The 12,507-nt window shown below is 44.2% G+C and overlaps 1 protein-coding gene across 18 annotated transcripts in view; it reads left to right on the forward strand.

Annotated features, from left to right (window-relative positions):
- Window positions 1–12,507, forward strand: part of LOC127069676 (serine/threonine-protein kinase mig-15) — a 33,562-nt gene that overhangs the window by 6,560 nt on the left and 14,495 nt on the right. For 3 of the 18 annotated variants that reach the window (XM_051006951.1, XM_051006957.1, XM_051006964.1), the window contains exons 3-15: window positions 4,539–4,595; window positions 5,070–5,114; window positions 5,255–5,537; window positions 5,716–5,927; window positions 6,043–6,271; window positions 6,355–6,618; window positions 6,683–6,867; window positions 7,403–7,423; window positions 8,163–8,348; window positions 8,668–8,771; window positions 9,162–9,253; window positions 9,577–9,653; window positions 10,869–11,738. In XM_051006951.1, coding sequence (XP_050862908.1) covers window positions 4,539–4,595; window positions 5,070–5,114; window positions 5,255–5,537; window positions 5,716–5,927; window positions 6,043–6,271; window positions 6,355–6,618; window positions 6,683–6,867; window positions 7,403–7,423; window positions 8,163–8,348; window positions 8,668–8,771; window positions 9,162–9,253; window positions 9,577–9,653; window positions 10,869–11,738 — 2,625 coding nt within the window. The remainder of the gene's footprint in view (window positions 1–4,538; window positions 4,596–5,069; window positions 5,115–5,254; window positions 5,538–5,715; window positions 5,928–6,042; window positions 6,272–6,354; window positions 6,619–6,682; window positions 6,868–7,402; window positions 7,424–8,162; window positions 8,349–8,667; window positions 8,772–9,161; window positions 9,254–9,576; window positions 9,654–10,868; window positions 11,739–12,507) is intronic. The other 15 variants (XM_051006968.1, XM_051006970.1, XM_051006952.1 and 12 more) reach the window with 14 other exon arrangements.

Below are 12,507 nucleotides of genomic sequence, written 5' to 3' on the forward strand. Positions count from 1 at the left end.
TATATATATCGCAGAGGTTATATAGACATACAATTTATATACAACCAATCGAAATAAACGCCTAACTCTTTCTTTTTTTCTTCTCGCATATCATTTTCCTTCGTAAAAGCACACGGGGCCCTTATCTCGAAGTAATCGACGTTCTCCTATCGTATCTCTCAAGGGTCAAGGGTCAAGTTTTCATTTTTTTCTTTCTCTCTCTTTTTCTCGCTCGATACATCGATGCATCACCTATTCCACGCACACGCACTCTTTAATGCTTTACTTTCGCGGCTGTGTGATATATGCGATAGGAGGAAGAGAGAACGAGAGAGAGAGAGAGAGAGAGAGAGAGGAGGGAGAGAAAAGGACGATGACCCGTTGCCGATGACGAGGAACGAGCAGGAGAGGGAAAGGAGGGGTAGGACAGGGGGGAGGTAGACAGTAGGAACGAACCACTCCGACGATTCTCGATCTCGAGTCGGTCTAATGTCTCGTTCTAGATCCCTCATGATCTACAAATTTTCTATATAATGTGTGTATATGTGTATATATATATATATATCTATATATATATGCGTGTCTCTCTCTCTCTCTCTCTCCCTCCCTCCCTCCCCCTCTTTCTAATCATTATTTTCATTCGTATAGACCCAGCGTACATAATGACTTCTGTTGTAACAAAATCCATTCTGATCCGATAAGATTTATTTATCTTTTTCTTGGAACAAAGCTGTGAATCTCGCGATCAAGATCTCGTGCGAAAACACCTGCGAACGAAAAGAAATTCTGCGTGTCGCAGGTGGGGGAGGGATCAGAGGGAGTAAAAGTCGGTCGTCCGATGTCCTCGATCGTTTTTTACCGAGGGTATTTATATCACTTTAGTACACACGTACGAACGTATGTACTCTCCCAAGTCGAGTCAATGAATCCCCCATTGAAGCGTGTTAAGTTTCATTGAAATTCGAAACTTCGAATGTCGGCGTCATGACAGTGACAAATTGTCGTACGCCATCTGTCTTGCTAATCGCGCGACTACTGTCATTTTTTAATATATAATATGATCGATATGCATCGAATCGATCTATTCTTCGTTTCAACCACCCTGGTGATTTTGAAAAGGAACGTCGGTCAGTTTTGTTTCTTTTTTTTTTTTCGAGCGAGGTTCCTTCATCTTTAGTAGCACGTATTATTTTTTAAAGCATCAATTGAACGAGTCGATACGTCGTCAGACTTTCGGAAAGAGCAATGAGTCATTGACTTTGCGTTTGATTTCGTAACGCACTTACGAACTCGTTAGTTATATCGTCCCGCTTCTGGCTAATGAAGTCAAACTATGCAACGACGTATTATTCTTTCTCAAGCCAAAGAAAAAATATAAATGGATAATATCTTTCGATTGAATTTTCAAAGAAATTTCTTTTTCAAACGTCACTTGGAATTAGTCGTGTCTCCTTTAAAACGATTAATATTCTATTGGATCTTTATTAAATAAAGATTTATTCGGATAACACTTAACTTCGACATATGGAAAACACGCGCTATTATTGCTTCCCATCGTACAGATACACACACACAAGCACGCACACACATAGGTGAATACCTACGTAAATTTATTTTTAAGCAAACCGGTACTTGAAACCTGTCTCTACATCGATCGAACGTTGGCGTTCACCGACGAAAGAGTCCGAGAGCTTGTCGTAATTCGTGGCAAGACGAGGATATCACGGACGACCTACGATTTCAACGAATCCTTACTTTTTCTTCGCTTTCTTCTATTTTATTTTCTTCCATCGACTTTCCTCTCGACAACTATTTTTCTCCTTCTTTGCTCGACTTAGCTATACTCTAGTCCCAAGACGATGCGCATTTTCATCGAAGGAGAGAAACGTATTTCCTCCAATGTCGCGTTCATTTTCAATGTCGTACGCGTGTTCCGTACGCGGTGGCCCATTTGAATGGGAGTCGATATCGTATTCAAACGTCGACGGTCTTTCGGTACATTCTCTCTCTCTCTTTCATTTCTCTCGTATCTCTCTTTCTCTCCTTTCCTCGGCACTCCTCCAGATAAGGAACATCCGACGCGTAGCTTTCTTTTTTCCAAATCATCCGAACGCAGAGAATAACGAAAGTCTGTCAGGAATAATCAGCTGTTCGTGATTCCTTTGTATATATAATGTAATAAACGCTCGCGAAGAGAGCTCTCACGATCGTAAAGTTTCCATTTGCTCGTTTATTCGTTATTATCTAACAATGCGCTTCTTTTATCGATTGATGCATTTGTAATTTTTTATTCAAATTTCTCTGTGCGGCGATTAAAGTATAAACGTTCGTATAAACGAGTCGAATAAATGAATGTTGCGTTAGTGGTTGACAAGTACGATTAATCGTCGAGAAGAAGTTTGTTTAGAAAATTTCGTACGTAGATAAGTATGATTGATCAACGTGTTAAACGAATGCGTCGATTAATTTTTTTTTTCGAGCCGGTCGTGGGAAAGAAAATACTACGTCTGTTTCGGGTGATCGGTTCCTTGCTACGATTACGTAAGCCCCAAATGCGGTAGTCGTTCGAAAAGTGTGCCGTTTTACAAGGCAGAAACGATTTCAGGCCGATCGAAAGGGCGTTTCGCGTCGTTGCCTGCACGCACGACGCACGCATGCACGTATGCACGCACCTATGCACTCACGCGATACGACAGATAGCTCGTAAGAGGATTATAATAGTATTTTCTTTCCGTTCCAAGAAACTCACGGGCTAGAAATGAGATTTTTAACAAATTTCAGCTTGCTACCTTTAAAATCTAGATATTCGCCCTAAAGGTTCTATTTCAATCTAAAAATAAAGCATGAAATGCGTATCGATCTTTTTTCTCGATACGGTCGAACGAGAGCAGTCGACGATGGAAGCTTGAATGTAGAGCGTGATCCCTCTCACGGTCTTTTTGTCAGAAGCGAGATCGATGCGGATATTGTATTCGGCTATTTTTGAGATAACCGCAAGCTCTCCCACGAAGCTGTATACCTACGCCAAAGTAAAACATACTTTTATGTAAATTTTATTTACGATAGGTTGCTTAGAGTTCGGGAGAACGAGAGGAAATCAATTTCTCTCTTCATTTTTGCGTTTTCGTTTTAGCAAAAACTTGTAATTTTTACCCCGAGCGAACATAGTTTGTTACGATAAAAAAATGTGTTCATTATCGATTCGTCTTTATACGAGAAATCATCCCTTTTCCATATACAGCACACGTGCCACGAATGCACGTTAGTTTTGTGTACAGTAACATAAGCAAGAGGAGAGGAACGCTAGAGAGCTTTGAGTCTTCGTCGATTTTCCGTGAGAGAGAGAGAGGAGGGAGGGAGAGAAAGAGAGAAAGAGAGAAAAAGAGAAAAAGAGAGAGAGACACGTTGGATGCTTGCAACCGATTCTCTTTGAAAAGAGACAGAGACGGTGGACGTAGTCTGGGCGTCTGCCGGCCGTATGTACGTGGCTTTGTCGTGGAAAAAGGCTGAATATAAAAAGCATGCGGTGACGCTTTTCTCTTTCTTCATCCCCTCCTGGGTACTCTCTTTTTCTCCTCCTCTTCCTCCAGCTCCATTGGCGCGCAAAAATACGGAGGGGAAGGTACGAGCACAGCGTTTTGTTTCGTACCGAGCAACCGTGTTGCGTCGACGAGCTTATGCTACGCTGCACTACGCGGCTTATGTACGTACATACGTATGCGTCTCTAGCGTTGCTGGTGGTGGTGGTGGTGCGTCGTCGATGCAGCCTACGCGAACCTGTGTCGTCAGAGGGGATGATTTAGTTGAGCCACGTTAAAACGACGCGTGGTCGCCGTGCGTGGCCGCGACGTAATGGCGAATTTGCCCACGGAATGGCGAATTAAAATGCTTCGGAGGGCTACACCGATTTCCGAGTGTCGGAGACACGCGTTCTTCTTAGGATTTTTTTCTTTTCGGTCGACACGTTGATCGCCACGCAGTCGTCGGTCGGTGATCAACGGTCAACTCCGTTGACATTACTTAAAGATCGCACGTCATGTCCACATTCTCGTAATGAATCACGATAAGAGCAAAGTCTAACGCAAAAAATACTTGCAACGACGTTGCGCGAAATTTAGGTAAAATTCGCGTTTGGAATAAGGCATACTTCTCGGAAAGTTCTTTGCTTGCTTTGGCAAGCGTAATCCCTCCTGTCGTGTTGTTGTCGGTTGAAAGTTCGAGCTACATCGGCGTTCTCCTTTTCTCGGAGTATTCGCTGTTGTTTCAAAGTCAACGAAGCAACTTTAAGAGAACTCGAAGTACTCGTGGCGCGGTAAAGCGCATTGTGATGCAACGCAGCACGTCTGGCTCCTTAAAACGTCACGCCTTTAATTACGCCTTTAATCGACTTTTAATAACACGTAATACCTCAGTCGCTAACACGAGCGACGTTCGGCTTTAATTAGACACTCCTTCGGAAACTTGGATTCGTGTTTTTTCCTTTTCTTTCTTTCTCCCCGATTTACTTTGCAATCTTTATTCCTCCGATCGTGAACGTAACGTTCTTTGTATCTTTTCAGGGTCGACACACCAAAACGGGTCAGCTGGCGGCCATCAAGGTCATGGACGTCACAGAGGTAATTTTACCCGGTCGAGAAACGATCGGAAACACGTATTTGTTTCGTTCGATCGCTTCTTGGAAAATTTATTCGGAGAAATAGGCTCGCGACTATGGAAATGTTTACCGAATGTACGACGCTGCCATGTAACCTTGAAAACGATAAATAGTAGAGAATTCGTCGGTACCAATAAGAGATATATACGCATGGCTGAGTATACCGTCGTAACGCTCGGTGTTGTGCTCGCGTTCTCGGTTGTTCTCTCTTGTCGAGATTTGAATTACGCCGATGGGACGACGACGGCTTTTCCTTCTCTCTCTCCTTTACGCAGTGCATCTGCTCTCCTCTCGGTCGATCTTGCAACGCACGAGTAAATCTCGACTCTACTTACCTACTTAACGGCTAGGAACGGCACGCGGTTTCTTACGGCCATCTACGCGCACTGGAATTCTCACATTCTACGCCTCTAATGGTAATGGTTTTTGTTCGCAGGATGAAGAGGAAGAAATCAAGTTGGAAATAAACGTACTGAAGAGGGTGAGCGCGTTATAAAACAACGACGTTGTGTTTCCCATAGAATCAAGCCGATATTAGGCGATGACACGCGTTTGCCCGTTTATCGTCGTTTCTTTCATTTTTGTTTTCCTCTACTTTTCTTTTTTCTTCTTCTTTCGCAGTATTCGAATCATAGAAACATAGCTACGTACTACGGTGCCTTCGTGAAGAAGTCATCGCCAGGGAAGGACGATCAGCTATGGCTGGTTATGGAATACTGCGGAGCTGGCTCCGTCACGGACCTCGTCAAATCGACGAAAGGTCAGAGCCTTAAGGAAGAGTGGATTGCTTATATTTCGAGAGAAATATTAAGAGGTCTCAGTTATCTTCACAGTAATAAAGTTATTCACAGGGATATAAAAGGACAGAACGTGCTTCTGACCGACAATGCCGAGGTCAAGCTTGGTACGCATTCTCCACTTCTTAAACAGACAATGTCGTTCGATCCGTCGGAATAGATCCAAATCGGGCGAGTAGTTAGCTAGTTCGTTCGTTTAAAAGAATCGTTTATTTCGACGGTTTATTTGTACGCGTTTATTTGCACGCGTTAGGACGTGCTCTAAGTAGCTCCACTCCGTTGCAGTTGACTTTGGCGTTAGCGCGCAGTTGGACAGAACGATAGGCAGAAGGAATACGTTCATAGGTACACCTTACTGGATGGCTCCAGAAGTCATAGCTTGCGACGAGAATCCCGACGCTACTTACGACAATAGAAGTGATCTTTGGTCTCTCGGAATTACCGCTTTGGAAATGGCTGAATCACAACCTCCGCTTTGCGACCTCCATCCGATGAGAGTTAGTCTATAAAATGATATTCCTTAACGAAGCGATTCAGACAAAAGTACACCTCCTGTACTCGTCTTCCCACGAGATAATCCCCCTCGTTTGATCGTACTCTTTCAAACTCCAGGCCTTGTTCTTGATACCGCGTAATCCACCGCCGAGACTGAAGTCGAAAAAATGGGCGAAGAAGTTTCATGGTTTTATCGAAACTGTGTTGGTGAAGGACTATCATCAGAGGCCTTACACCGAACAATTGCTCAAGCATCCATTTATTCGGGACCAACCAACGGAGAGACAAGTCAGAATACAACTCAAAGATCATATCGATCGCTGTAAGAAACGCAAACAAGAGAAAGGTACGAAAAGAGATACTTTGGATCGTTCGTCTATCTCCCTGACTTAAAGGGTTCGATCTAAAACAGTCTTATTGCTTTCGTAGAAAGAGACGATTATCGATACAGCGGCAGTGAAAACGAAGAAGACGAGCCAGCATTGGCTGGCGAACCATCCTCGATAGTTCAAGCTCCTGGTGGCGATACATTGAGACGTAATTTCCAGCAAATTCAAGAAGGTCGGACGTTGACTCAAGACGTATCTCCTCAAGCTCCAGCCGGTAAGGAAAAACCAAATCAAGGTAGATCTCAGCGGGAAGTACCAGAACCAGGCCCGCCTGCGAGACCAGCCATTCCACACAGACTCATCGGTTAGTACTCGCAGTACTCGTAGTTTTAGCAAAGGCTAGACCTCTGACGTCGTTGACATTTTAGTCGTGCCAGATCCGCAGCCGCCTTCTCGACCTCTACCACCGACACCTAGGGACGATCCACGACAATCTCACAAGGTCTCGACACCACCCTCCAATCATCAAGCGCCTTCCGCTGGCGGTGGAGGTAGCGGTGGTTCTGGTGGCCAAGCTGCGCCTCAAAGAAACAGTCACGTGTTTAAACCTATGGTAGGGATTTGTCAAAATTATCGATTAAAAACGTTCCGTTCCGTTCCGTTCCGTGCCTACGCCTCCTATCGAAGTTTCCTCTTCTCGACGCTCCTTTCGAACCAAAGACCATGAAAAAGTAATTAAACAGCATTTATATATACATATATATATATATAACAAGTAGAGAAGGCACACGCTGTCTTTATCCTTTTTTGCAATTATGCTATTTTTACCGATCCAGCCGTATTCTCTGTGAAGTGCATAGTTATTCTCTATATCTTCCCCCCTCTCTGTCTCTATCTCTCTTTCTCTCTTTCTCTGTACTTACAATACACTATGCATTTGTTTATCATATACATATATATATCTCCATTGCACGCAAAGTTTCGTTCTACTTGCTGTTACGGCATATAGGCGTGCACGCTGACAGAACTAATAATATATACATGTATACCAACGCTCATACATTCACCGACACATTTAAGTCGCCTTGCACCCGAATTTGGAATGTATTTGGTTTTTGTTTTTTTTTCCATGTTCACACGAACCGTAGCTGCCGCCGAGGAGGCCAGAGGTAAGAGAAACACGCACACCTATTCTTCTCCTTTGTCGTATTACGTTTCAGTATCATCTTTATGTTTCCACTCACATATATAGCTAACTTACATATCCAGTCAGTGGTCGGTTTTGTTTTGAGAGGATCAAAGAACAAATCCTGTTGTTTATACATTTTTACGAGTAATACCTTGCACACTGATTGGTTATTAACTTTTCTGTATATGCACTAACTGTCTGTACTCGTTTCTTCGACATTCTATCGCTTGAGCACAGCATTGTACTACTTTACGCCTCACTCCAATCATTTGACTGGACTCTTCACACGAGTAAAATCGTACAATGTTTAGAAGGCAACACAACACGTTTGTTGGTGTTTCGAGAATCGTTTTAGGCGGTGCCTCGTTGTGTCGGGAAAATGACCAAACGCTTGAAGCGTCTCTACGATAAGAAATTGTACACTCAACGTCATCGCTTCCTTCTCTTCGTCGAATTGCATATGATTCGTGTCATAGGACGCTAGATCATTCTAACGATTAATATTGATACGAGAATCATCTTGCGTATGATCATTTCCTTCACAGCGAGTGAATACGAAATTGGAGTGTCCGCGAGCTCGCTTCTAAGTGCAGTACTTTTCCCTACTTTTCTGCCTTTCCGCCTTGTTTGGCTGTCCAGTGGTGGGCTTTTAGTATATTCTCGGAGGTGTCTCGGAACAGTGACTAACGGGGTTGTGCGTGTGTGCGTGTGGGTGGTAGGACTTGGACATGCTGGCCGCTCAACTCAACGAGCTTGGTGTGTCACAGGGCCCCGAGGCCCCGCCTAGGCCCAACAGGCAACATAAAGGCCCTCCAGCAACGTCAACCTCGAATTCGGTCCAGCCAGCGAGCGCTAACGATCAGAACAACAAACAGATGCAGCAATCCTCCAGTATTCTCGATCAAGTAAGCGTTAAAATCGCGTGCGCGGCTATGACGATGTGTATATTGTTACATATTTTCCTAGATTCGTCCTCCTTTTACATTTTTCTCGTTCCTCGTACCTTCCTCTTGCTTTATCCTCTGCCCTTTTTCTTCGCGCGAAAGTATTTTGCAGCGTCTTGTGCCTTGTGTAAAAAAAAAGAAAAGAAAAGAAAAAGAGAAGTAAAAAGAAAAAAAGAAAGAAAGAAAGACGCGACGACGGGAACGTCGACGACGTGCTTGAAAAAATTCATGCTAAGGGCGATGATGTCGAATCAAAGTGCTCTTTCTTTTCTCATTCCAGGCACTGTCGATCGAGAGTGACAGCGACGACGATCTCGAAGATGCTGGTAGTAACAATTTGAGGAACGACGGTACACTTCTCGCTAGCGATCCGCCTAAGCCTCTGTAAGTAGGATATGATAATTTATGGAACATGTAGCTCTTATGGCGCATAAAATAATTACGAGAAGTGGGTCATGTTCGTCCGCCGCTAGAGCGAGAGATAGAGAGAGAGAGAGAGAGAGAGAGACGACTTGTAATGGGAAAGGGTGGATTCATATCATAACGCGAAGCGGAAGAATATGACTTCAATGCCGTCGCGTTTTTCCTATTAATATTAATGCAATTTATTTCGTTTCATCTTCCATCACGCCCATCCCGTGCTTCTTCGACATACGCTTTATGTGGCCGCCGTTTATCGTCGCCGCATGGTCTCGCAACAATCCCAACGCATACCACGAATCTCATCATGCCATCGTTTCACATCGTTCTTCGCATCTGATTTTCCTGCGGCAGTCCCGAATTTTCTCCTTTCAGGCCATCGTCGGATTCGTCGTCGTCGTCCTCGCACAACGCTCAGAATTCGCATCACGAAGGTAAGCCAAAAGGTAGGACATCGACAAAGAATTATTTATTACGTTTTTATTTTATAAATTATGCGCAACCTGCCATCGAAAAGTTTCCCCGCGATTCGTGTAATTTATAACGCTGCTCTTGCAGGTAATAACGAATGACCTCCGATGTTTATTTTTTATATTTGTACGTTTACGTATCTGTTAAGAAACTTTTCAAGTTGCAATACTTTTGCTCGTTCCTTCTTTCTTTTTCCCCTCCGTTAAATGTCACGCATAAGACTGACGTATTCGATGTACAATCTCGATCGAGTATCCACTCTCGCAGCGACGTATTTTATATGGATTCTAATTTGTAGGTGGAGCACCCAATCGACCATTGCCACCGACGCCAGATGAGGAAGAATCCGGGGATCGTACACTAGTCATGAAACGAGTGAGTATAACTTTCAAGTCCGTTGTGCAAGCTAACAAATACCCACGTAGCTATATTATCTTCTATTATACGATATACTCGATCTATGGAGAGCCACTAATATACCGGTTCAAATTGATATGTACAGAGTGTATGTGACCTATACATTTGTTCTGTGTAATCACGTTTTGGTAGATCGCGCAGAGCGTCCGCCGTCTTTTCTTTTGCACGAACGAGCTGCTTAGATACGTCTTCTCTCGTTCTTCGTACTTTTTTTTTTTTGTATGCTCCGTCGTTAAGGTAAAAGACGTCTCTTTTGCGGGTTAGATATATTTACACGGGAAACGAACGTTTTTAATCCAGTACAGTGACAACGCACGAGCGCGGATTTAAACGAGTCTTCGAAGAGCATTGATCTTATCGTTATCGCAAAACAGTTTGTGCAATTCGATATATATCTAGTCTTGGCATATTTAACGAGATATTACGATTCTTCGAACGAGAGAAAGGAAACGCGGACGACTGCGTAGCTCATACGTTTTATTTTATTTTTTTCTGCACCTATCTCGTACATTGACTGATATCCGGAACTAATTCAATGGTATTCGTTCGCTCAACCCCCGCCATATGTTCATGATCAATGACTCGCCGTGACTGAACCTTGTACGTTGAAAGAAAAACACTGTGGTGCACTGCCTTGTGTCTGTACTTTTGTCGCTGTCGTACGGTATCTCCCTGCACAAATCATACACGATCGATAAATACATTCGCCATCGTAGACTATGCTGCACCGATGGTGGAGACTCCCCTTGATCGACCTAAACACGAACGCTTCCTTTAATACACTTAGACACACACACACACACACACACACACATATATATATATATGTTAATGATACGATCAAAGACACTTTGCCGGAAATTTTTGCGTCTTTGTAAAGTAGAAGACAAAGAAAGGGAGAAAAAGAGGGGGAGAAAGAGAGAGAGCGAGCGAGAGAGAGAGAGAGAGAGAGAGAGAGAGAGAGAGAGAGATAAAAAAGGAGAAGAAACTTCAATCACAACTTCACCACCGGTTAGCAAGCTTAGTCGTCCTCTACAATGTCGTTACATTTCCACCGCATAAACTAAACAGCACCATCACCTGTCACATTGTTATTACCGCACGTATCTTTTTTTCTTGTTTTTTTTTTCTCTGTCATCGTACCATTACCCTCGTCGTCGTGCGCGCCTTTAGAAACTTAGTCAGACATCAGACGATCGTGCAACGGCTAGCGACAACCGCCGCTCAGAGATAGACGAGCAGCTCCTTCTGAAGGAGTGGGACTTCACCCGCTTCTTTCAGGGTTTTAACGAAAGGTTGGATAAAATGAAACAGGAGCACCAGCAAGAAGCGGCGGTCGGTACGAGCAAGTCTGGCAGCGAGGATCGTTCCTCTTCTTCCGGCGAAAGAACCCTTAAGAGGCAGGAGCAGTTAGCGCGTAGGAAATACGAGCAACAACAACAGCAGCAGCAACAACAGCAGCAGCATCACCAGCACCATCTTCATCAACAACATCAGCAGCAGCAGCATCAAAAGCAACAGCAACAACAACAACAGCAGCAGCAGCAGCAGCTTAAGGCGGTTCACAGACGTCAAGAGAGCGACTCGAAGCTCGGTAACACCTCGAGCGCGTTCGCCCGTGCATTTCGCCGCGAAAATTCGGATTTCTTTCCGTCAACGAGGCACTCCGCTTATCTCCAAAAGTCGGATTCCTCGAGGTCGAGCATATTCGCGAGTGGTAATCGACGCGGCAGCGAGATAAGCGTCGCAGGTATAGTCGGTAAGAAGGGTAACGCCCTTAGTACCGGCGAGCCCGTCCTTACGGACTTCTCGTTTGGACGCGACGGGCCCCAGAGGCCAAGGAGAGAAAAGACAGAGAGCGAGATCGTCTTCGGTAACAGGCACGAGGCGAGGAGACTCGACTTCGGACGCAATAAAGACGATACCACAAGGAGACGCAGTTGTAGACCTTCCGATGCGGCCCTGGCCGCGCCAGATGACGCGGGAACGATTAAATCCACGGCCAGTACAACGGCTAGCGAGTACAGCCCTGTTGTCACCCAGGTCAGTCCCACCTGCGAGTCCTGCCTGTGTGCTTGCCTGAACTACCCCCTTATCTTCCTACGTCGGTTCGACCCTTCCGATAACTCTCTCATCGCCACATTTTCCCTTCGCGAACTCGACCTTTCCCCTACGACCTTCGTACATTACTCTCCGGTGTCTATCGATATTCGATTTATACCTCTCCTTTCTTTCCTAGTCACTTTATTTCCACTCGATCGATTCGATGATCCATTTTATTCCATCTCTCGTCTAATGTCTCATTTATCGAAATTTAGTCCGATCCCTTCGAGTATTCGACACCGATTCCAAATCGATTTTAAGATCATTCCTTTAGCTGCATCGTGATCCTCTTTTTATTTGCGACGTCTCGATTCTCTTTAGCGAGAGAAAAAAAGGATAAGCTTGAATCGTGTTTATGATTAACGCGTAGTTGCAGCTTAGAGCGTTAGAGTTTAATTTAGGATCTAACGGACGATTATTGATAGACACCGTTCCACAGTACCTTTCTCTTTTTTTTTTTTTAACTTTTTTAATCCATTCTCCGACGTCCAACGGCATATAACGTTCACATAGAAGGCTAGTCAGCTACGCTCGAGTTTTAGGCGCATTATATCCTATACCTCCCTATATCATCGTTGATTTTCACAGTTTTGGATACAAGTAGCAGCGAGATATATTATATAATTACTACTAGTGCTACCAGTGCTATACTACTATTACTACCAGTATCTCACTATCGCTACTACCTTCTCTACAATTTCAGTAGATT

Source organism: Vespula vulgaris, chromosome 16 (assembly GCF_905475345.1).
Source record: "Vespula vulgaris chromosome 16, iyVesVulg1.1, whole genome shotgun sequence".
NCBI lineage: Eukaryota > Metazoa > Arthropoda > Insecta > Hymenoptera > Vespidae > Vespula > Vespula vulgaris.